This window comes from Gopherus evgoodei, chromosome 11, assembly GCF_007399415.2.
Source record: "Gopherus evgoodei ecotype Sinaloan lineage chromosome 11, rGopEvg1_v1.p, whole genome shotgun sequence".
Taxonomy (NCBI): domain Eukaryota; kingdom Metazoa; phylum Chordata; order Testudines; family Testudinidae; genus Gopherus; species Gopherus evgoodei.
In genome coordinates, this window is record NC_044332.1 from 70667859 (window position 1) to 70694223 (window position 26365).

At 43.4% G+C, this 26365-nt stretch overlaps 1 protein-coding gene across 1 annotated transcript in view; it reads left to right on the top strand.

Annotated features, from left to right (window-relative positions):
- The window catches only part of SEMA5B (semaphorin 5B), a 153610-nt gene that overhangs the window by 65519 nt on the left and 61726 nt on the right, over positions 1 to 26365 (top strand). The window contains exons 6-10 of the mRNA XM_030579372.1: positions 456 to 669; positions 3020 to 3305; positions 7287 to 7422; positions 11340 to 11547; positions 13566 to 13773. Coding sequence (XP_030435232.1) covers positions 456 to 669; positions 3020 to 3305; positions 7287 to 7422; positions 11340 to 11547; positions 13566 to 13773 — 1052 coding nt within the window. The remainder of the gene's footprint in view (positions 1 to 455; positions 670 to 3019; positions 3306 to 7286; positions 7423 to 11339; positions 11548 to 13565; positions 13774 to 26365) is intronic.

Consider the following 26365-nt stretch of genomic DNA (forward strand, 5'->3'; position numbering starts at 1 on the left):
GACAAAGCTCTCCTTGATATTAAAAGGAGCAGGACCAGGACCCCAGTGATTTTAAAATGTCAGCAGGTAAAATTGGAAACAGAAGGAACCTACACATCCAAAGACTGTCAATAGGCAGCTGATGTATTTGGGTACAACTCCATTGAGATTGGCGAGTTGTGCCCGCTGGCATCCCAGGCTGGTGCACATCACCTTTTTGCAGAGGACCAACAGGTCTGAAGCTGATGCACCACACTGGCTTTGTGCTGGCCCTCTGCAAGTGGCAGATTTGACTCTTGATTTACAATAATTCACAATGTCATTTTCTTACCATTGCCTATTGTTTTTGGGTTTTTTTTAACATGGGGGTTGTTACTAGGTGCTCAAGGAAAGGTTGAATTCTGCGTGCATGCTTAGAGAAGCCAGCTGTGCTATAAAACCCTTTATTCCCACTTTCTCTCTCCTTTTAAATACAGGTAGGAAATGTTAGTAAAACCATTGACAAAATAAATGGAGTGGCTAGATGCCCGTATGACCCTCGGCACAACTCGACAGCCGTGATTACATCACGGGGAGAACTCTATGCTGCGACTGTAATTGATTTCTCTGGACGGGATCCTGCCATTTACCGCAGCCTTGGAAAAGTTCCCCCACTTCGGACTGCACAATACAACTCCAAATGGCTTAATGGTAAAGTCCCGCTGGCCAAACCGAAGCAATAGGGGTATTGAAAGCAACAGGATAGGCTTGTAAATCAGCTCCCTCTCCCTCATTTAACACCAGAATCCAGACTTGACAGGAGATTTCAGAGAACTTTATACAATTCAGAGAATGTGGTTTATAGAATACTTTTTACAGAGACAGGCTGCTGGGTATGTAGTCTTGAGATGCCAAAGCGGGAGAAACTAAGTCAACATAAACCCCCAGCCTATTATACATTCATAGATGTTAAGGTCAGAAGGGATCATTATAATGATCTAGTCTGACCTCCTGTGTAAACCAGGTCATAAAAATTCATCCAGTCATTCCTGCATCGAGCCCTGGATGAGCAAGGACAGATCTATTAGAGAGAGACCCAATCTTGACTGAAAGACGTAAGTGATGGAGAATCTGCTATTTCCCTTGGTTAGTGGGGCCTGATCCACAGTCCATTCAGGTCAGTGGGAGTCTTTCTATTGACTTCTGTGGGCTTTGGATCAAACCTTATGGACAGTGCTTGTGTCCACTCTTCAGATTCTGGTGAGGCTTTTGAAGGCTGCTATAGAGCTGTGGTGTGAAGCAGTGCCCAGAGGAAGAAGGTGCTGGACTATGGCATTGTCTTTCCATTTGGAGGCAAGTCCCAGCATTTCTCCTTTAGGTCTGTTTTCCTGCACAAACAAACAGAAAGGCAAATAGAGAAAAATCCAGGAGAAGGAAAGAAAATCTGAAAAGAGAGTTTAAAGAAGAGCACAGCCAAGCTGAGCTGCCAGTCGCAATGCTGTAGCTAAAGGAGCTAATGCAAACTGTGGATGTATCAATGGGGATATTGAGTAGGAGTATGAAGGCAGTAGTACCTCTGTATGCAGCACTGGTGGGACTATTATCAGAATACTGTGTCCTGTTCTGGTGTCCACATTTCAAGAAGGATGTTGAAAAATTGGAAAGGGTTCGGTGAAGAGCCTCAGGAATGATTGAGGTCTGGAAAACCTGCCTTGCAGTGAGAGACTTAATGAGCATAATCTATTTAACTTACTCAAAAGAAGGTTAAAAGGTGACTTGACTGTGCAGCATAAGTACTTGCATGGGGAGAAAATACCCGATAAAAAAGGTTTTTTTGGCCTAGCACACACAACTACAATAAGATCAAAGGCTGGAAGCCAAAGCTTGACAATTTCAAACTGAAAATAAAGTGCCTGTTTTTAACAGTGGGGGTAATTAACCATTGAAACAAGTTACCAAGGAAGGTGGAGGATTTGAAATCTCAAGAAATCGGTCTGTGAGGATTAGATGTCTTTCTAAAAGATATGCTCTGCTTCAACCAGAAATTACTGGGCTTGATGCAGGAACCACGGGGGGAAATTCTGTGTCCTGTGTTATGTAGAAGATCAGATTAGGTGATCATAATGGTCCCTTGGGCCTTAACGTCTGTGATGATCTGATTGGAGCTATTCTGTGGAGCCCTCTCCTACTTATCTACTACTTCCCAGCTTAAACCTGCCTTGCAGCTTCATCAGAGCTCCCCGTGCATGCTCTGTTCTCCTCCTCACTCCTGGGCTGTAGCATTAAAGGAATTCCTGTACATTTTTCTTCCTACTTTGAGCATGAGTCCGACATAAGCATCTTAAAAGCAGCCTGTGAAATCAACAGTTTTAGCCCCCTCCAGTCAAATATTGTCCATTGGCCAAACTTTTTGCTTTTCTGCAGAGTCTGTTGGCATGAAAGAATATACACTTTAGAACTTTGTGTAGCGTCTGATGAAAATGCATGCTTCAAACCTCTTCCAGAGTCTTTTAAGTTCTTGTAGGGAAGAAGTAAAACGCTTGTTCTGATACTATCAGTTTTGGTGTGGTTTGTTTTACAAACATGAGAAAATCTTTTAGTGCCTATGAACTGGAAAAAGGCTCATGATAGAAGCCAGTTGTCACTGCATTAGGAGAATAGGTTGAATGTTTCAATACAGCATTTAAAGAATTAGGAGGTGATGCAAACAGCATATTTAACACACCAGAAGGTGTGACTCAGCAATGAAAAGGGGGTGGGTGGCTTGTATTGTAGAGTGAACACACACACACACACACACACAATGTCTAACTGCAGTGGTAGGTATGCCACTGATAGCAATGGTGAAAGGACTGGGCCCAGTATTTGCATCACCAGGGTTGGAGCTGAGGAACTGAATGGGAGCTACACATTCATATGTCATTATTCTCAGACCCACTGCTCGGATGCCCTCTTCCAACCTGGTGTCCCCTGCAACCTAACGGTGCAACACACAGGGCTGTTGAATGAGCACCATTCAGCTTCTGAGCTCTGTAAATCTCATTGCGCGTCTGTTTTCCAGAGCCCAACTTTATTGCTGCCTATGACATTGGTTTGTTCACGTACTTCTTTTTCCGTGAGAACGCGGTGGAACATGATTGTGGGAAAACTGTCTATTCTCGCGTGGCCAGAGTTTGCAAAAATGACATTGGGGGGAGATTTTTGCTGGAGGACACGTGGACGACTTTTATGAAGGCCAGGCTGAACTGCTCCCGCTCTGGAGAAATCCCCTTCTATTACAATGAACTGCAAAGCACCTTCTATCTTCCTGAGCAGGACCTGATCTATGGAGTCTTCACTACCAATGTGTGAGTTGTGACACTTTCAGTTACATTTTGGTCCTACTTTCCCACCTCAACCCCCAGCACGATGAAACTCTCTTACTATCATTTCCAGTCAATCATTCTGAACGATCGTTTAGAGGTAAAGTATCCTTTAGAACTTTCGGGGAGAAGCATGAACTATAAAATAGAGGGGCGTAAAGACATAACTGGAGATTGTCATATCACCTTTCTGATGTTTGTTGGGATCGTTTTCAAGGAAGTTGCATTGGGATGTTTTTGGGTGTGCATGTGTGAGGATCCTGAGGACAGAGTCAGAGGAGAAGAGTGAAGTTTAAAAAATATATTGTGAATTTTTTTAGGTTTTTGTTTACTTTTTTAAAGTTAGATGAGTGTAAACCAGGTTTCTCCAAGCCCCCACGCTCAGGTGAGAACCATTTCTCACTGCTACCAGCATGTCCATTATGAGGTCACAATAATACTCTCTAGAGTTTGTTAGCCTGAATTATAAAGGAGAAGATGAAAATGGAATTAATTGTTGTACAAGATGCGACACTCACAGAGCCTAATTTGTGTAGCTGACTCCTGCGGGGCTACTCATGGACTAGGATACTACTCAATGTAAATAAAGATCTGGCCCCACATAATAGCCCATGCAGGGCAGAGACTTGGCATCACACTCAAATAGGAGTCTGTGTACAGTGATGCTTCTGCAGGGGTTGGCAGTGGCAGAAATTGAGCTTGGGAACCCTGGATCTAAACGTCTGCTTTTTGAGCTAGAGAACCTGATTCCTTAGCTGAAAGGCTGCAGCAAACTCAACCTCTCTACAGGAACTAGGGGCAGACTGGAAAGAGTCACGCTGTTTTAGCATGGGCTCCACTGACACTGAAATTGGGACAGAGAACCAACTTCTCTCAAAGCAACTCATGATGTTGTGCTTTTCGTTATCTGCGTACAGTGCTTAGATATTGCAGCCCTAGAGGTGAAATCCTGGCTCCATTGAAATCAGTGAGACTTTTGCCGTTGAAGTCGATGGGTCCCGGCTTTCACCCATACTCTATAAACACCAAGAGGGAGGTGGTAGGCTGTACTTATCCATCTATCTTATGCTATTTCTACATGTTCACTGCCAAAATCAGCCAGGAACAAGCCAGTGCAGCGCTTAAAAAAGAAAATATCATTGGGCAATTGGCCTGAACCACAAACCCAGGTCCAAACACCCTGTGCACTTTGGAGAAAATCTAACCCAGTTCTAAACTCTGCATGAAACTCTCTCTAGAATTAATACTTAAAGGAAATTAGCCAAACATTCTGACCCTATAAAGAAACTTGGCTAGAGCTTCGGGTGAAGATAATGAGACAGTGCTTATGTTACCAAAAGTGGCTGACCAGTTTGCAATGAAGATGTTGAAAGTTTTTATCCATACATCCATTTGGCACGAAAAAGTTTGAAATGATCATTTAAAAAAAATTAAAACATTATAATAATTAACAACTGGTATACTTAGAATCTACTGGGAGAAGGTATTGGGTGGCATGGGTGGGATAGGATACTCTCCTGCTAGGTCTGTAGCATCACTTTGCCCATTATTTGTAAGCAACACGGAATGTAATGGATGTTACCCAATCCCTGTATAGGATACAGTTAGACACTCTTGTTACTCCATGGCCTTAAAGGGCCCACCCCCACACTTGGTTCATCCTTCTCGCCTCCACCTGCTGAGAACAATGTATTATATAACTCTGGTGTAACTGGCTAGATGCGTTATTATAGACCATAGCTGAAGTTAGATCAAGTAGTGTTTTTTGTGGCTACGACAGAATGTTCTTTCAAGAATTCAAAGAGGAAAATGTTCCAATTTGTCATCTGACTAGAGAAATAATGATAATTATTCTTTTAACTTCCATCAGGATTTATATCTTGCTACATGTGTTCTGCATGCCAAATAAGGCTTATTTATGCACCAGTCTGTGTCTCTATCCACTGTTCTGCTGGTAGACTGAAGATACATGATTTTTGTTTAAAAATATCATTACCTTTTGAAAACTCGCGTTTAGTGGAATCAGGGCCGTTTCCCAACAAAGGACGATTGGCTTATATCATGCTTCATTGTGAAAAATCCATGACAAACAGATTTATTGCTCATTGTTGTGTAATATTGAGCTAAGTCAGCAGAAAATATGGTTTATTTAGGGAACTAGCTTTTGAAATATTTAAACAGTTGTTATTAAAGTTTTTCTATAAGGTCATTGAGATCACGTTTAAAACCCTTTGAACGAAAGCATTTTCCAAACTGCCTGGTTGATCCATCACCACTAGTACTGGATATGAATGAAGGAGATAGCTATACTTGGCCCATGCATCACCCAGAAATAAAGAACTGTACAGAGAAATAAATGTCAGTGGTTTAAGATTGAGATCAAACTTTTGATAGGGTGGAACAGCACTGCCCTGGAGGCAGGGTAATTATCTGATATTCACCTCTTCTTACTCATCTTCAGCAGAGGGAAGGAACTTGACTCTGTAATGTTTAGCAGGGCTCTATAAGAATTCATTCTATTTTGAAAAGCTATGCAGCTTTATTTAGACTAGCCTTTTTTTGTGTGCCTCGAGGCATTTACTTGTCACCCATAATTAGCTTTGTCTAAAGAGCTGCCTTCTGTGAACATGCACTGCATCAGCAGCATTCAGACAAAAGTGGAGAAAGGTTCAACTTGCAATGCTTTGACATGTTCAGAGTGAACTGCTCCACTGCACAGTGGAATTGAAGGTGCAGGGAGGGGAGTTTAGTGGGGGGAGGAAAAGGGAATAGGAGAAAAAAGTTCCTCTTTATACTGGGCTGCTCCAAAGGAATCCGCTGTGAAAGAATCTGTCCCTCTCGTTCCCTGCCTGGAATCGTGCAGCTAGGCTTTTTCTGTGTGTAATTATTGGTTTAGTAAAAAATTGTTCTTTTCAGAGAATTCAGATTGCCTTAATTAGCGCAGTATGTCAAGCAAACCCTGGGTTATCTAGAAGCCACTATGACAAGTCAATCATGCTATCCCTTAGTGATCTATTTTTATTTTTAATTTGATGTCTTTCTCTCTAATTTTCTCTCTCTTTTCTTCTTCCTTTAAAAAGAATGGGTTGAATCCCAGGTTGGGCTTATACAAGCCCTGTCACTTAAGTAAATACCTATGCTTAGGGCTTGACCCTACTTAGATATGGAGCCAGTCCTGGGTGGTTCTGGGTGACCTCACTGCCTATTAAAGTCAGAAGTGGAGTGTGCTTTGCACCTTGCCAAAACATGCCCTTGCTGACAGAAATGGAACAGCAATGGCCCGCAGAGCTGCCGGATATGATGACTGAGTAGGGTAAAGTTGCTGAAACAAGTTCCCTTGCAGATAGTCCTTCCTCCAGAAGCCTTTGTTTTACAGACTGATTCCTCTGCGTGGCACATGCATTCTTGATACTATTCAGATACAGATGCTATTCCCAGCTGGGGACACAAAGAAGTGAACTGTGGTCATTGAAAACAGCTTCTGTGGCATGACCTTGCATGTTGAACTGTTGCAGTCGCTGGCTTGGTGCTAATTCTTTCTCTAGATGTATTTAGTATATTTTTGCAGCTATAGATTTCAGGCATCTACAGAAACTGAATTTCAACTTCATCTGACAAATACCATGAAATTAAAAATTAGTCTGTTCATTATCAGTCAGGATTGATGGGATGTAAAAAACTAAATAGAAAACCGGACACAAATAATCCATGGAAATTGTACAATATGTGCCCTTTGTGTCAGGATTGCTTCTGTGGGTCTTAAATCATGTACATTTTACAATCGAGATTAAAATTCATTCTCAAGATTGTCATCTAATCTGGCTGGATTTTTTCCTCCTTCTGAGATCTGTAACACTGCACTTTTACCTAGTAATTTACATGTATTTTATTCAACTGATGTTTGATGTCTCTTATGATGAAATTGTCAATGTTCTAATTATTAAACTGATTTTTTCCCCTTTTCAGAAACAGTATAGCTGCTTCAGCAGTATGTGCCTTCAACCTCAGTGCCATTACTCAGGCGTTTAATGGCCCTTTCCGATACCAGGAGAATCCAAGATCAACATGGCTGCCAACAATAAACCCCATCCCTAATTTTCAGGTATTGCTGCAGCACTTCAATTCACTCCAGACCCTTTTAATTTCTCTTTGATGGAACTGTTGTACTGAGTAGATGTTTATGGAATTCAGGACTCCAGGCAGAATCCTGGTGCTATACAAATCATTGAACTATATTGCTCCACACTGGGAGGTGTAATGGAAAATTAGGGTTTGGGGTGGGTACTTTTTAGTGCTCTAGATTTACCAAAATACTTCAAGATAAAGACTGAAGTGGATAGAGGGGAAAAGCGTGGTCATTTTTTTTGAAGAATGCGGGAATCATTATTTGTATTCAAATGAAGTAGAACGAGGAGAAAAAAAAATATAGGTCAAGCTTCTCATTGGGTAAAAATAAATCTTTGTCATACAGCATATTCTTAATCTGTGGAACTCCCTGCCACATGATCTGGGTATATCTCACTGAATCAATTACCTGACATTGTAGGGGTCTTGGGGATTGGTTCTCCTTCATCCCTCCTATTCTCTGCCCGGGTTGTCTCTTGTGAGCTGTAATACTTTGGTCTAATCCTTGTTGCTGGCCGTGATATGGGGGTGTCTGGGTGGTCTTTGGTGGCCTGTGATATACAGGAGGTCAGACTGGATGATCTGGTGGCCCCTTCTGGCCTCAAACGTTATGACTGTGACTCTATGATATTACTGAGATGGTGAGTTTAGCAGGATTCAAAAGAAGACTGAACATTTCTATGGAGACTAAGAATAGCCAGAGTTGTTGTAGTAAAGACTTATAAAATGAACAGGAGTTGTGTAAGAGATATAAACCTTCATGCTGAAAGGCAGAAAATAGCCTCTAATTAAAAGAGTGAGAATGAAAATTTCTTGGGAGACAGATTATTCCGAAATTTCCCACTGCGGGGCTTCTTGCACCGTCCCTTGAAGCAGCTAGCATTGGCCTCTGTTGGAGACCATACTGGGCTAGAGGGACTGCAGAATGGGAATTCCTGTGCTAGGTTTGTATTTCTGCTATGCTCATCACTGTGGTATGTGAGTGTCTAGAATGAGACTCTTAAAATGAGCCATGCAGACTCCCCAGCCACGATTTGCAGATTCAGTGGCTGGAAGTTGAAGCTAGACAAATTCAGACTAGAACTAAGGAACGTGACCATTGGAACAACTTACCCAGGGATGTGGAGGATTGTCTGTCCAGGGGCGGCTCTAGACTTTTCGCCGCCTCACGCACGGCGGCATGCCACGGGGGGCGCTTTTCTGGTCGCTGTGAGAGTGGCAGGCGGCTCCGATGGACCTCCCGCAGGACCTCCACCGGAGCCGCAGGACCAGCGGACCCTCCGCAGGCACGCCTGCGGGAAGTCCTCCGGAGCCGCCTGCCCCTCTCCCGACAGAGCACCCCCCGCAGCATGCCGCCCCAAGTACGCGCTTGGCGTGCTGGGGCCTGGAGCCGCCCGTGTCTGTCATTTGAAATCTTAAATCATCTCCTAAGTCTTTCAATCAGGATTGGGGAAGGGGAGGTGTCTTTCTAATAGATAGCGCTAGCTCTCCAGGAATGTATGGGCTTTTGCAGGAATTACTGGGTAACATTCTATGGTGTGAGTCATTCAGGAGATCAGACTAGATGATCATAGTTGTTCCTTTGGGGCTTAAAAATCTAAGCATCTGTGAATTGTGAACTTGCCAGGATCCTGAGTTACAGCTAATTGGCAAAAAAGGAACAAATTGCAACCATCCAGCGTTACAGTCAGCTCTGCACAAAACCTCAGCGAGTGAAGATGACTGCTTCAGAGTGTCCGTGAGCAGCCTCTGCTAGATGGGCTGCCATGAAGCCTGCATTGAAATATAGAATTTAGTTCTCCCCCACTGGTGGAAATCCCAGGGGGAGTGTCAGTGTGTCAGGAATCTTCCCTCACACCCTCAGGGTGAATCTCTCTGTGACACAGTGGAAGATGAAAGGAAGATTGCAAAAAGAGATTTGGATATATTTCAAGTACGTAAGGAACAAGAGGTCAGTGAAGGGCCTTTATGAGATGACAAAGGTAATTTAGTGACAGAAGAGGCAGATATTGCAAAAAAATTAAATTAATTCTTTGACTCGCTGTTCACAAAGGAAGATGAGGGAAGGATGCCAGAGAGGAAGGAGAAATACTGAAGGATATAGAGGATCAAGATGGCATAGATAATCAGGAAATTAGAACAAAACAAAATAATAACTGGAGGATGCTGTTTCAGCATGCGGGCTGCCAAGAGAGCAAAAGGGTTACCTTCTGCTTCATGAGCGTAGGAAATAAAACTAACTGACATTCCAACCATCAGGATTTCTCCTTCATTGATGACCTGTGAAGGAAAAGGGTATAGTGGGTAAAAGTGAGACTATCTGAAACATGAACTTGCAGGATTAGAGAGAGAATGAGAAAAAGGTGGCAAAAGAGAGATTTCCAAACTTCTGTAGGAACCATGGATTAGGCACTGATGAACTGGAAAGAACTTCTCTATTAGAAAATGCATTCTGTAAGGATTGAGTCAGAAAACTACTAACCTTGGCATGAGTATTTAGAAAGAGGCTGAAGATACTCACCAGAGGGCTAGATCTTCAGCTGGAGTAGGTCAGCACCAGCCCTATTAACTGCCCTAGATTTCCCTCCAGTTCTTCCAGCTCTGTTTGCAGATTTTAGTTAGGCTAGATCTACGCTGGGGGTGGTCAACCTAAGATACGCAACTTCAGTTTTGTGAATAGCATAGCTGAAATCAGCGTATCCAGCGGGTAGTGTAGACATACCCACAGCTGCAGATTTTCGGCAGGGATTCACAAAAGGAAAGTTGTGCCTAGCCATTGTGAAGAACTTGTTCGTTGTTGCAGTAAACAGTCAAAAATGGGACCCTAATTGGGAAAACATAATTTTTCTGTTCCTTGATCTGTCAAGATCAGTATGTCAGTGGGGCAACATAGTCCAATGGACCGAGTTTAGGACTGAGAACTCATCCCAATTCTGTCGTTGACTTCTGTGCCCTGGGGCACAGGCCATTCAACAGACTCCTCACATTTCATGTGAGTTAATGAAAGCCTCCTTGCCCACCTCACAGCGCCAGTCCTGTTCCCAGTGAAGTCAATAACTAACATCTCGTTGACTTCTGTGGGAGTATGATTTTGCATGGTATTTTGACAATATTTAGTGCCAAGTATTAAAGTATGATATAAAGTGAATTCCAGGGCAACTCAGGCCTCAGAATGAGGTAACCAGAGTAGCAGATCTGATGCTGCTGTTGAACTGAAAGGCCAATGCCTTAACCAAAAGGTCTATTTTGGATGGCCGTGGGAGGTGAGGTAAAGCCTGAAGATAGTCGGACACAGGCTAACCAGCCATCTATGTGAAGCTGTAGGAGTTGGAGGGAAGTTGCAGGCCAATTCCCTTGCAAGGATTATTCAAAGTCAGGGGAGCCAATGGGAGTATGCATGTGGAAGAGACCAGGTGGTGAACTTGGTGTTGTTATACAAAAAGAGTAATTTGGGGGGGAGTTCATCTCAGATTTACAGGACTTTAAGGTGAGATTTCAGGCAGACCTGGGAAAACCTCAGAAAGGGTTTGGGTAGAAGTTCAGGGTTTTCTTATCTCCTCTGAATTTCTTTATCCATCCTTAACTTTTTTGCTCCCCAGTTAGTTCTGAACTTCTGTAGTTTATCTGTAGATGTGCCCACTCTGTGGTGTCACAAAGGAATAAAATACCGTCTCACTGGCCAATGGACAAATATGGAGACATGACTTTATGGGGTGGAAGAGTGACCAGAGCTCCCTGTAACACTGGCCATTAGCACAAGGGGCCAAATCCTGAAGGCTTTCCTCAGGCACAATTCTCAGTGAAGTCAATGAATGTTTTCCCTGAGGAAGGACTAGAGGGTTGTTTTGGGTGAAGTGCAAATACAGCTGCTGAAGTTCTGTCGTCCCTGTTTAGTGTGGGACCCTGAATGACAACAGCCCTAATGAGAACCTGACCGAAAGGATCCTGCAGGATGCCCAGCGCTTGTTTCTGATGAATGACGTGGTTCAGCCAGTCTCCGTGGATCCCTACGTGACTCAAGACAGCATTCGATTTTCCAAACTGGTGGTTGACATTGTTCAAGGAAAGGATACTCTTTACCATGTGATGTATATTGGGACAGGTGAGAGCATTCAAGTTTAAGGAGGATCAGTCCCCTCGTTCAGAGATGTAGCAGCATGGGAGCCTGATCCTGAGGCTGTTACTGTTTGTACTGAGTTCTTTAGGCAAAACTCCATGGAAGCTAATTTTTCTGAATAGGGAAGAGATAAAAACAGAATAGAGACCCTGAGGCATGACCTTGAGAGAGTAGGCCTTAAATCCGCAATGCGTAAAGAAGCAAAAGATGTCTTTCCTTTTAACATGTATCAACTAATCAGACTAAGGCACAATGGTGGAGAAGGGTAAAGGGCTTGCCCTAGGTAACCAAATTGCTGTGTGTGATCTTGTGCAAGCTAACTTAACTCTGTGTGCTACAGTTTACCTATCTGCAATGCTTGTGTACTTTTACACTCCTATGAGGTCAAGAGATGGGTAAGCATTATTATCATCATCACATTACAGATGGGGAGACAGAGGCAGACAATTTCCAAAGGTCACACGAATAGTCAGTAGCAGCACTGAGATTATAATGCAAATCTCTTGACTACCACTGCCATGCTCTGACAATTAGGGCACGCTGGAAAGCACAAGGACCGTGGATGAAAGGCGGTGAAGAAAGGCAAAGTATTATAAATGGTTGCCTTAACCTATATACACACTTGAGATAAAAGTTAAATTAAATATTTTGGTTAATCAAAGCATATGGCCAGCCTAATGGGTGTAGTGTTTTCATCCTTTATTGCGAGAGTGTTGACTTTTATAATAAGATATATTGCCTCTCTAAGTGTTAGATTAAACTAACATTGCAATATGGAGTCATCCTCTCACTCTGAAGTTACCATCTTCCAGAATTGTGTCATAATTTATGTAACTTTTACCACCACTTTCAAAGTAAGTGATTAGCTTTTATATATTCTAGTAACATTCTCCCTGATTTAGGCCTGCATGGAAGTGATCGTGATGAGCAAACCACACTTAAAATGAAATATGGCATGGTTTTGCCACATTTACATCTTTATTCCTTAAGTGAGGTGTCCCAGTTACTATACCAGAAGAAACAGAAGTGGAAGACTGAGATTTTAATTCCATTTGCATTTTGCCTTCTGTTATCTGTGAAGAAGTCATAGTGTTTTATCATCTATTATCTTATACACGTCTGTTTCTCTGGACACTGGAGAATGGAGTGGTCAATGGAGACTGGAATCTGTTGAAACTAAAACCTTTCAAAGGATGAGAATTGCAGTTAAAGGGAGCCTAGAGCATATTGGATCATGGAGATTAGGAGTGAACTTGAATCCAAATCGGAATTGACCCCAAACTTCATGATGGTATAGATCCAGATCTGTATTTTGGGGCGCTATAAATTGATTTAGAAAATTCCTACATATAGGAGAACTTAGTTGCTAGGAGTAATGTAACTATGGTACAGACACAAAAAAAATTGCTGTTTGACCAGGAAAGCTTATTCCTTGAATAGATCAATCTTCAAAGATAACAGGCATTGACTAATCTAATTTTTGTTCTAAATGCATGTATTCTTCATGGAAAAAAATGCTAATTTGACAGCCTCAGAGATGAACTTCTCCCATAGGTCCATCAATCCACCAATTGATAGATCAACAGTGTAGCGTAAGCTTCCATACAAACAATGCTCATTGTCGTTGTATCCAATATTCCTACTGGAAGGGCCACTTTTAGCAGGGAAAGGATAATTTAGACTTCAAACCCATTCAACATTTACTGTGGCATCAGAGATTTCCAACACTGGTTCACTATTTGTTGCAGTTAAGATGGCATTATTGTGGGCCCATCTGTTCCACAGCTATAAATCAGTCTGAATACACAAAAGGGAATTGCACCCACATAGCTGAGGCAGTTTCTACCCTTGATAACAAAAATGTTTGAAAAGTAGTAGAAGAGGAAAGAAGCCTTAAAGTGTTTATGTAAATAGGATGTCATTAATCTTTAGTCTTCATGCTAGGTACAAAATTGAATCAATAGATCTAAGATTTACTTGCGTCTTGCTTCTTGTTCCATTAGAGTATGGCACCATTTTGAAGGCACTTTCTACCACTAATAGGAGCCTGAGGAGTTGTTATTTAGAGGAAATGCAGATTCTTCCCGATGGTCAACAGGAACCAATCAAGAGCCTCCAAATCCTGCATAGTGACAGGTCACTATTTGTGGGTTTAAATAATGGAGTGCTAAAAATTCCTCTGGAGAGGTGTTCAGTGTACAGAACAGAAGGGTAAGCAAATTTTACTGCTCTGATATATTCCACTCCAGCTTCAAAGGAAAGCACCAGGGAAACATATTCTAGTCTGATTCATTTCAGAATACCTTTTTTCATCGCTGGGAGAAAGAGACCAGATATTTCTCTGTGTGTGTGTGTATCTTGATTGATAGTGCTTATGCCAGGAGCAATGGGAACGACGGATATTGTTTTTGGTAAATATTAATTCGTCCTCATTAGAAATTAATCACATGTTTACTGAGGAGTAACTTCCAATATTTACTTTTTTACTTGACATTTCAGTGTTGGTTTTATCATCTCCACGTGTTTCACTTGTAGTTCTCACTGGCTGAAAAGCTGCAGTATTCTGAATTCTTGGTCCTCTCTCCCATTGTGGCTTATAAATGATTGCTTCCCAACCATTTAACAATGTAGGGGTGCATTGGTTGGCTATTTTTCGTTGCTTTTAGAAGCCAATAGCTCATTGGAACAGTGTTTGACAGAGTTGGCACCTGGAAAAGTGCTGTTTGGCTTGAACAATTTAAAAGAAAATAAAAAAACATTTTCAATATTGACCTCTGATTGCAGAGTTGTAATCAAACCCTTCTGTATTCAACACGGGGGGGGGGGGGGGATAGCTACATGGCCTGCCCCTAGTTTCAGCAGGCAAAGCAGTATGATACTAGCTGACTGTGACAGGTACTCATGTAATCTGTGTTTTCCATCTTCAGTCCTAGAGTTTGAAGTGGGTCCAGCTGTGGGTAATTGCTTATTTGCACCCCTAAGGACACTCCTCTCCCTTCACTGCAGCCTTTGCGTTGCTGATCCTTGTCTGAAATGGATCCTCGGTGCATGCCAAAAGGAGGCAGTTCATTAGTATGCTCTAAACTAGCTACTTCTTTCTTGGCCTAGCACTAAGCCTGATTCCACATGCAGAATTTTGTGATTGCTTCATTTCTAACCAGGTTAAAATTATTAACTAGCTTGTTCTAAAGTTGAGTCTGTCTAAATGTAAAAACACCGGCTCTTTCTATTTTTGCTGAGCCTCGTAAGTGTACTTATCCCTTTTAGGAAAAAACCCATCCACGTCAGTCATTACTTCAAGGGTTTAATATGAGAAAGGAACCATAGTTGGAAAACATCATCCAGTCCTCCCCTCTGAATGGCAGATATTTAAAGGGCCAGAACACAAGAGCCTTTCTCTTAAGATTGTATAGAAGAATACAGCTTGAAAGGAATATACATATCATATGGATCAAGGGAAACCTAATTCTTCCATCTCTTTCTGTTTGTTCATGAAAGATATACACAAATTAAACTTGCTGGCAATTTATTAAATGTTAAAGTTCCCAGTCTGAGGATATAAAAGTACTTTCCACCGTGGGGTCCAGCGTGACCCTTTTGTAAAGTTAAATGGCCAATTATTTCAAGGCTCCCTAAGGTATCTGGACACTCCATTTGGATGCTAACCATTAAAGAAGAATTTATATGCCACTCCACTGAACAGAGAGAACGAGCCAATCCTGTGAGCATTCATGGATAAGACTTGCTTAGTAACAGGCTGAACTGGGTGACTGAGACCGTCATCATATAACTCCCCTAAAAATCATTATTTTCTTCCTGGATGTCATGACCATGACAAACATGCACAGCCTTCGTTACGATGCCGATTTAGTGCTAAAGGTTTTACTAGTGAGAAAGCCCTGTGACATACACATCGGGGGCCAGTTTTATTCCAGGTTCAACACCACTGTATTTGTAATGTAGTTTCAATAGTCTGGATCATCTATTCCTGTGAAAAACCCATAAGACTGGGTTTGGGAGAAGAAGTGTCTGCTAGGGTCTCCTGTGGGGGATCATGGGTCTCAACCCAGGTCCCTGGGCAGTCCTCTGACTGCAGCCACCACGTGACTGGCACCAGCAAAGAGTGTGGGCTGGTGGACCCTCGCTCACTCACTATAGGCACCGCTCACAAAGCTCCCAATTGGAGGAGATGTCTGGTCTCTCCAATTTACTCAGACTCATTGTTTGAACCAGAAGTCATCTAAACAACTAGGTGAATTCCTGGCCAGCAGCTATATCAGATCTGCCATCTTGCCTGACTCTTAAGTCCTGCCTTGTTCCTGATTCCTGCCTTCCTGTCCTGTTCCTGGTTCCTACGCCCTGCCTTGTTCCAGATCCCTGCTTCTGTGCCCCACCTCTGGCTCCTAGCTCGAGCTCTGAGCCCTGGCCCGATTCCTGACTCTGGCACTGACCCTCAGCTTGACTCCCAACTCTGGTTCCATTGCTAACCTTTGGTTCCTGGAGCCTGACTCCTGACTCCTGCTCTGACCACTAGGCCTGACCACCTGTGTTCAGTCTATGAAAATCTCCTCATGGAGATTCCATTAGGAGGATCAGGGTTTGCTCCTGCATATGGAACACACTGTGGAACCCACCTAGAAACCCCAAGGATCCTGTGGGATCTATGGGAAGCTAAGGCTCTCAGCACAGAGGCCCCATTCTTCCATAGCAGCTCAGTGCTCCAGTGGAGCTGCACTGAAGCCACGCTACCAGGTACTTCCCTGGCCGTGGGTATCCCCCTTCAAGGGATTGCTGGATTGAAGAGGGGGCCACAGAAAAGATGACAAAGCCCCAGGAGTGGTGATATGTGTTCCAAGTCCCAGTCTGCCCACACCTCACCTGGCCCAGAATCCCAGACACCCAGAGAACCCGCTTCATGGACTGAGGGGAAAGGGTGACGGTGTCACAAGCGCAGCTGAGTTCTTTTTGCCTCATGAAAGTCCCCTCCACACATGGATCCGGGAGGCACAACTCCTCCCCTCATCATCCATCTTTACTCCAGCTTAGTGGTATATAATAGTTTAGAACACACAGACTCCCACACATCATAGTCGTCATTTGACTTCATGGTACAATGTTAAGGTCTAGCTCAGATGACTGGAAGCTGCGTGCCATCAGGGGAGGGTTTTAAATTTTCTCTAGATCATACTACTTTCAATGAAATAAAGCATCAACCCAGCTCTTGAGGGGCTGGTGACTCAAAATCCTGCCTCCTACAATCAGTTTTATCATAGTTTGATTAGATACTGTAAAATTAGTAAGATTGGGCTAAATAGAAGTACCTGGGATAGGATAAACTGAAATGTACCGTAAATACGCTGGGTGCCAAACAGCGAACACATTTGTACAACATGGTAAGCCAGAATTTGTTCAGAGAGAGTTGGTCAATGAATGAGATTTTTTGCAGGTAATGCAGTGGTAGGTCCTGAGTTCAAAAGAAGTTGAGGAAAAGCTCAGGGAGGGTATCACGAGATCTGGAGCAATAGAGGGATGGCACATTGCAAAAAACCAAATAGAAACTTGCAAATGTGCACATCCCTTAAGAAAGCTAAGAGGAGCTCGGGTTGTATGTATTTAGATGGTGGTTTTTTCCCCCTAATAGAAACTATTTTGTAGGGGATTTCTCAATTTCAGATTCCTGAAACTTTTCCCCTTTAATATCCTGGATGTGTAGATCACACGTTTACCAACCTCCCTTTGTATTTATTTCAGTGCTGAATTGTTTCAAGAGGGGTGTTCTAATTTCATCTGGTGCTTTCCACCTGACACTTCTCATGGTCTGTGATTTATTGCTTATTGTTGTGTCTATGTTTAATACATGCCAAGAAATAACCTCAGGAGCAAGTCTCAATTTCTACTCCTCACCTACTTCTTTGCCGGCGCTATGACTTTTTAACTGGCTTTTCAGAAAAGTTCTGGTTTCAGCAGTTTTCATAATCTAATCGTTTTGATGGGGGCTTGGGAAGCTTTCAGGTGATGAAAACTTCATGCCTCCCAGGCAGGAATACTTGTGCTCTTTGTTTCCCTCGCTCTGTCCCTCTTTATCAGGAAACTTGTGACTGTTTAGCATCCCAGGGGCTGATTAGGAATTATGATTGCCAAGTAGTTTTTGGAATCGTATCAGTCTGGGCCTCAAGAAAGGGAGATCAGATGTGGAGACAGAACTGATCTAGCATTGATTAGCTTTGGCATTCCATACAGCTCTGCTGCTGCAAGGCAGGGGGACACATACCCAAGGCTCAGAAAGAGGGGAAGAGGAAGAAAGGCGGTAAAAAAAGCACATCTGGCCTCTCTTTTACTGTTTGTTTATTGCCATAGCATCAATTGAACCTGCTAAATGGTCACTGATAGCATTGCACTGTGTCTTGATGTGCTTCGCTAACCCAAGGTATTTCTGGGTGTCTAAATGGTGCTTTGTATATGTGCACTGACCTGTCACAACTGGCCTTTTCAATACTGCCAGGCTCAGCAGCCGAGCAACAGGAAGACGGCTGTACTGTCAGTTGCCCAAATTTATGGCTAGACTTGGCTGCAGGGACCTTGCCTTGTGCATTTGTGTGTTTTCCTATTGTGTTAACGCTGTGGTTCCTCACTTCCACTGGAGAGTATTAGGAGGGTGTCCAATGCATGCAAAACCTGCAAACCCTTTTAAACATGACATGTTTCTAGACTTCTTTGCTGCATAGTAGTTTGGCTGGGTTTGCTGCTCAAGGTTTTACTTGTTTAGAAACCTTTTTAATCTCCTTACAATACAAGAAGTAGGTAAAGTTGGGTTTAACTCTTCTTTCAGAATACCCCTAAACTTTGGCCTGGGGTTGGTCTTGGATTCCTGTTCTAAATTTCACAGCTGGCATCACAGTATATCTAGAACAGGTAAAAACAAAGCCTAGCATCTGAACTTTGGAGAGGTGGGGATTTGTGATCAGGATCCAGTGTTGATAGTTTGGGCCAATCTTCAGTCTAGGTCAAGAATTATTTAAAGGGCTAGTAAGATCATTATTTCATGTTGGGAATCACAGTGAAGCAGGTGGGACAGTGAGGCCAGCACTAACACGAGCTTTGTGATGTACGTGACATACCCATTGCTCAGCATCTATCCAGAGTATGCATAGAGTTCAGCAGGTTATTGACTATGGGTCAGCCAGCCATGTTCAGGGCAGGGAATGCGAGTGAAGCTGTAGTCATGAATTTGGTTTAGAATAGCATCAACAAAGCGTGGTTGGTGACCAGGCTGGAAGGTCACGCCAACATCACTGCTGCTCCAACTCCTTGTAGAGACATTATTTTACTGCACTTTTTATGGATCATCTTCCGCCCCCTCTTCTCCCCACGCCATCTCCCACAACTGTCTGGAGTGAGTCTACAGCTCATACGAATCAGTGGTATTTTGGGTGCACTATGGGATCTTGGGAACAGGCCAGTTTATTATCCACCTCTGCTGCTAAAGGTGCATTTTTCTCTGTGCAATTGTGTTCACTTCTTAGCTGTGAATCTCTTGGACCCTACACCGGTTTGGCAGCAGGGTAATGACATCAATGGAGTTATTTCTGATTTACACTTGTGTGGCTGGGGTAAGAACCAAGCCCTCTTTGCATGCAGTTGTGACTCTCTCTTGTCTTTTGACCGCATTAATCTGGGTTTTAAATTGCTCGCTTTGCAAAAATTCTGTTTAACATACCTCGTGGCCATGTTGCTTTATGCAAAGCCAGCAAAAACCCTGACGCTCGACTGATGGCTACTCTCATTTGCTGACTTGGGGTCTGTATGAGGAACACAATTCACTACAAAGCAGCCCTTGGCCAGTGATCAGACAACTGAATACATGTGGGTGAGTAACTCCTGGACCTGCTCTGGAGGGGAATGTTGGACATGGAGGAAGGGTCAATAGCAGCATCCAAGCAGTGTAGTGCATTTCTCGCTCTCTCACTCTTCCTGTCTTCCTCACCACATGTCAAATAAAAGTTCTAAAGGTGGCCTCTAAGCCCAGAAGCTCAAAGGTATTTAGGCTTCTAGCTGCCACTGAAATCCATGGGAGATAGATCCTCAAAGGTATATAGGGACCTGGACCTAAGCAACTTCCACTAGACATTTTAAGTGAAAGATGTGTGGGTTTGGATGTTTTAAAAAAAAACAAAAACAAAAAAGCGAGATCCCTGAAACAAAGAGGTGAACTACCTGAATCTTGCATAGTAAAGATACAGTCATTACAAGCCTGCTAGATTTCAGGTAAGCAAATGTTGGGGAATTCAGAAATCAAACGAGTAATGTGCAATGGCAGTAAGTATTAAGAATGCTGGGAGAACGACAGAGGAGCCCTGAAACATCATAATTAAGGTACCGCAGCTCCCATTGTGACTGACGGTCAGATTTTTGCTGAATATTTTGATACCTAAGTGGGAGCTGAGTGTTTCTGAAAATCTGGTTCTTTAACGACTATGAAAATTGCTTAGATACCGAACTCCTTTTATGCACGTCTTTGAGAGCTTAACGAGAAGTAGTGAGGGGGGCCTTGTGAAAATATAAATATTGTTGAAAAGCAGGAAAGAGAACATCTGTACTACCTCTTTCCATCTGGTTTGGTTGACCTGGTCACTGTAGGGTTAAGGGAACTAGCTACTTGCTATACCACTGATAATTAATTTGAAAAGCCATGGAAAACTTCAAAGAAGGAAAGTAAATCAATCCACAAACCCTACTAATATAATGTGATAAATCATGCAAGTGAAATCCTGACTCAATTTAAGTGACTAGTAAAGCTCCCATTGACTCGAGGGGGCCAGCATTTCACCTCTAGGGTATGTCTATACTGTAGTTAGACACTCGAGGCTGGCCCGTGCCAGCTGACTCAGGCTAAGAGGCTGCTTAGTTGCAGTGTAGACGTTTGGGCTCAAACTGCAGCCTAGGCTCTAGGAAGTCCCTCCTCACAGGGTCCTAGAACCTGGGCTCCAGGCTGATGCTGTACATCTAACTGCAATTAAACAGCCCCTTAGCGCAAGCCCCACGAACCTGAGTGAGTTGGCATGGGCCAGCCGCAGGTTTTTAATTGCAGTGTAGACATAACCCTAAAGCATAACAAACAGAACTACAATCAATAAGCTATGTAGATTTATGTGGCAGATGAATTTGATTGCTTTTTTTTTATAGCACTACAATATTGGACCCCCCAGACTGAAACTCTAATTCACATGCTGAGCTGTAAGCAGATGAGTAGTCTTAATTACTATAATAAATCTAGTTGCATACCTAAAGTTAAGCATCTTCATCATAGTTTTCAGGATCTGGACTTTTGTGCCTGAAGGGAATGAGATAGATGTAATATGGTTAGATTTTAGTAAAACATTGCGTACTGTATCTCATGAAAGCTTAATTCAAATTGTTTAAGAAAGGAACATTGTCGTATGGATCTAAAAATCGATTAAAAGACTATAAGCAAAGGGCACAAGTAAGTGAAAACTAAGCAAGTTGGGGGAAGTTTCTAGTGAGGTACCCAAAAAATTGACATTAGGTCCATCTTATTTGACAGTATCTTTATGACATGGAAGAAAATAGCATGCTTTGTGGCTGATACTAAAGTGTGAAAGAATCATAAAGAACAATGATGAGAGAATTAAGTATTTGCAAGGAAAGCTAAGATGGGGTGAGTTTGGGGAGAAAGCTGAGACTGAGGTTTGTGATCTGGTGGTGGTGATTGAGTTAAACATGAAAAACCAAACAACAGTTGGAATTCAGGATTTTGTGCTGTGTCCGGATGCTCTGCTCAGAGCAGGGTGTGAATGCCCTATGGTTACAGAAACGTGTTTGGCTATTGAATAATCTCTCAAGGAACATGGCAAAAGCCCCTTCACTTGGCACATTTAAAACTACTGTAGGACAGAACCCTAAGAAATAATCTGTAGGGAACAATCCCACAGTGCCTGGAAAACAGATTGGACAATTTGATAGTTCTGTCCAATTTGTGACTTATATGATTCTATAAACTCAATTTATAAAGCTGTATTTTTATGCTGTCTTTTTAATACCATCTCTCTCTCACTATTAGACTACGATTTACCATATTGTACAATAGCTGAAGCCCAGGTTTACGCAGCTACTGAAAAAAGAAAGGTTATAACTGAGGCAGGTGAAGGTCACTTAAGAATGAGCCCAGTAAAATGAGCTAATTTCAGGGCTCACTGGCTTTTGTTTTCTCACAGTCATCTCTTTGTTGCCAATTTGTTTTGGGATGCTTTGGTGTTACTGTTTTAATAATAATAAAAAAAACAACAACACCCCACACTGCACTTGTGACCTGGATGGCTCCGAAGATTCTGAATAGCTTAGAAGATGGATTTTTTCACCTCTAGCTAACTGGCTTGAGTCCAGCCCAGATCAGTGGTGTCTAGAAGTCATTACCACCTGATGACTGCTTGGTGGGCTCTATGAAATTAGTCTCAGTCCAGTGCTGATTGACAGTGAGCATGCAGTTTTCTTGGAATGTACAATGCTAGGATGGCTTTGACACAACAGGAATTTAAATAATATTAATAACAAAATGCTATAAGCAGGCTGCAGGTGTTTCATCCATTTCAGCCTTCAGTTCTTACATCTTGTGCAACTATTTTTTTCATATTTGTAGCACCCTCAATTTTCTAGGCACTGTCACATAGGAAGATGCAGCCTCTGCATCAAAGAGCTTGGAGTCTAATTCCACTGGCTGCCTACTTCATATCTCAAATTTCCATTCTTCTTATAGCAAGACCTGTAGTGAGAGGGAACAGTCACTGCAATATGCAATGTGCGCCCCTGATTGGAGGAGTCATAGTTTAATATCCAGCTGAATAGCTGCTGGGGAATTTGGCCTTTTCGTTTGGAGATGTGCTAGTTGTTGGGGTTTTCTTTACAGCATCAGCATAGTGCAGGGATCGGCAACCTTTCAGAAGTGCTGTGCCGAGTCTTCACTTATTCACTCTAATTTAAGGTTTCACGTGCCAGTAATACATTTTAACCTTTTTAGAAGGTCTCTCTCTGTAAGTCTATAAACTATTGTTATATGTAAAGCAAACAAGTTTTTAAAAATGTTTAAGAAACTTCATTTAAAATTAAATTTAAAGAGCAGATCTTATCAGTTTAGTGCAGTGGTTCTTAACCTGGGGTGCACACACCCCCTGGGGCAGGGCTGGTGCAAGAATATTTTGTGTCCTAGGCGAAACTTCCACCTTGTGCCCCCCATCTCCCTCCCGCACGTCAGTTCATTGAGGGGCAAATCCCAAGGAGCCTTTATAGACCCCAGGGGCCAGCTGTGCCCAGGGGCTGCTCCCCAGACCAGGTTTCCTCCCTCCCGACCCCCGAACTCCCCTGGAGGGTGCACGGACCCCCTCCCCCCCCGTAAGCCCTCCCCACCACACCCCGGTGGCCCCTACCCCGTGGCTTTGCCAGGCTTGAGCCGCTGCAGCAGCTCGGCAGGGAGGAGTCGCCTTTCGGAGGCACTGGAGAGCCAGAGCGCCCCGCTTGTGGCAGCAGCGAGCCCCAGCCATGGAGGAGCCGGTGCAGGGGGTCAGCAGCCCTGAAAAGGTGGTGGCGCCACTAACAGGGAGCAGCCGCGGCTTCCTGCCCAGGCTGCGGCCTGGCGCCTCCCAGTTATTCGTGCAGGCTGCAGTGGGTATATGCAGGCACCAGCCCCCATGCACCCCCTGGCTCCCACCTCGCCTAGGGTTACCATATTTCAACAATCAGAAAAGAGGGGATAGCCCTGCCCTAGCCCTGCCCCATCCACTCCCTCCCACTTCCCACCCCGACTGCCTCCTTCAGAACCTCCACCCCCCCTGCTCCTTGTCCCCTGACTGCCCCCCAGAACCCCACTCCCTACCTAAGCCTCCCTGCTCCTTGTCCCCTGACTGCCCCCCAGAACCCCACTCCCTGCCTAAGCCTCCCTGCTCCGCGACCCCTAACTGCCCCCTACCTGTCCCCTAACTGCCCCAATCCTTATCCACACCCCTGCCCCCAGACAGACCCCCGGGACTCCCACACCTCATCCAACCACTTCCCGCCCCCTGACAGGACCCCCAGAACTCCTGACCCATCCAACCCTCCCCCTGCCCCCCGGGACATCCCTTACCATGCCCATGCTGGTCAGATGCTGGCTCCACGTGAAGCGCTGAGGCAGCAGGAGGAGGGGAGCTGCGGGAGGGCAGCAGTGGCAGCGGCAGCTCACACTTCCGGGAGCCGCAGAACCTGAGCGCGGTGAGGGGGGAGCCAGGGGGTGCGCCTGCCACCGGTCTGGGGTCCTGTCAGCCGGCCCCGCTCAGCCTCCTGCCGGCCTGGGGTTCCATTCACTCAGCCGTCCGCGGGCTGAGGGGGGCCGGTGGCTCGGACCCTGTCTGGCAGCCGCGTGCCTTACAAAATTGGCTTGCGTGCCATCTTTGGCATGCGTGCCGTAGGTTGCCGATCCCTGGCATAGTGTGTAAAATAAGTATATCCAATTCATCATCAGAAAAAAACACAAAAGAGTGATAGTTATTTATATTTATATAGTCTCTTTCATGCCAAAGAATCCCAAAGCAACAACCTGTGAAAAATATAGTCACCCAGCTGCCAGCAACACTGCACAGCTGTTTTGGACAGGCACTAAAAAGGTATTGGTTGAATATCAAGAAAAAAATCCTGATAGTGAGATCAGTTACAGTGTGGAATAATCTGTCAAGTTAAGTAGAGGAAGGGTTGATGCTTGGGACATTTAAAACTGGACAGAACAAAGTGATGGAGAACATATTGAAGGGATCGTCTTACACTTGTCTAGCGTAGGAACTATCCTGCCCTGGGCAAGGGGTGAACTATATCCCCAAGGGATAGATTAGATGGCCTAACATTTCTTTGAACTCTTTAATACTCTGTTATTCTACAAATATTCTCTCTAGTTGAATCAGCTGAGGGTAGTTTTTTGAGCAGAAAGTAATTACCCAAAGTTGGACAAAACAAGCTCATATGAAAGAGCTGCTCAAATAGGGATGGTTTTGTGCAGCCTTGGGGAAAATTGTAGGTTGTTTTCAGACCTCTGTATCTCATTCACGACTCTTTCAAAGTAATTTCCTCCTGCATGCCTTCTTCTTGATAAATCCCATTGTAGCCTAGGTGTGAATCAGCAGCATCTTATGGAGGTTGCCTATAATATTCATTTTTCCTTGCTATTGAGAGCAGATTTTTTTTTTCCCTCCAGCTACCCCTTCTGCTATGCTCCCAATCCAGTAAATTGCAGGAATTCACTTCATTTTTAAGAGTATGAAATCTGACATTGCAAACTCAAAATGCAGAAGCAAGGTACCAGCCACATGTGGCATCAACATCCTGGCATTTCACGACACAGAGCAGCTGTAGAGAATGACACTTGAATGGGCAAATTTGCCAGTGCTGTTTTTCAAAAGGGCTTCTAACCCATCTGCCTTTTTGCTTTGAGTGTGTTTGCTCCACACTGCAGTCTGCATTGTGTATAAGAGATGTTTTCTTTGTAGATTCCAAGGCCAGAAGTGACCATTGGGATCATCTAGTTGGCCTGTGTTATACAGGAGGGGTATAGAACTCCCCCAAAATATGCTCTAGGAATTTTCTATTATGGCTAAAGTCGTCTAAGTTTCAGAAATGGATTGTGTTTCAACATCCGGACAAATACACTCCCTATTGAGGTATTCCTTCTTGTGACCCCTCTGGTTAGAACTTGTGTAGTTATCTGCATTTCTTTGTGGATGACTGATTCCATATCTGGTAGTCAAAGGCACACTGACTTTCTGTTTTTATTAGAAACAATAATGTCAGTTTTGCTTGGCATGGTGACAGGAGTTTTTAATAGTGTTTATGGAGCAGTGCTGCTGCTGCTTTTTTATTTTAATAACCTGTTTTACTGATGCAAACGTAAATCCAGATTTAATCAGAATTTTCTCAGGATAGCATTAATCTTCAAATCTGAATAAATGCAATGTTGTTTGATTTCATGTCTTTAATAAAAACCAAACCATACCCAATAAGGAACTCGTTGTCCCTAAGAAATGATGGAAAGGGATGTCAGGGAGTGAAAAATGCAGTGGTTTGTTGCGTAGATTGTGAGAGGCCATAATCTATAAAGCCACAATCATTTATGGAGATATTGAAAATGTTGGGGCCCAGGTGGAAACTAACAAAGATAAAGCCAATTTAGAGTCTATGGCCTGGAAAGGGAAATAAGCCAAAATTGCCAAAGAAGTCATTAATGTATTCACTATTACTTTCAAATAAGTTAGATGTTGTCATAACTATAAAGGGAAGGGTAACAACCCTCCTGTGTACAATACTATAAAATCCCTCCTGGCCAGAGGCACCAAAATCCTTTTACTAGTAAAAAGTTAAGAAGCTCAGGTAACCTGGCTGACATCTGACCCGAAGGACCAATAAGGGGACAAGATACTTACAGATTTTTGCGGGGGAAGGGGAGTCTTTTGTTTATGCTCTTTGTTTTGGTGGTTTCGCTCTTGGGACTAAGAGGGACTGGACGTCTATCCATGTTCTCCAAATCTTTCTGAACAAGTCTCTCATATTTCAAACTTGTAACAGCCAGACAAGGCGTATTAGTTTATCTTTGTTTTCTCAACTTGTGAGTTTTACTTTTGCTAGAGGGAGGTTTATCCCTGTTTTGTTGTAATTTTGAAACTAAGGCTAGAGGGGGTTCCTCTGGGCTCTTTGAATCTGATTGCCCTGTAAAGTTATTTTCCATTATGATTTTACAGAGATGATGTTCACATTTTCTTTTTAATAAAATCCT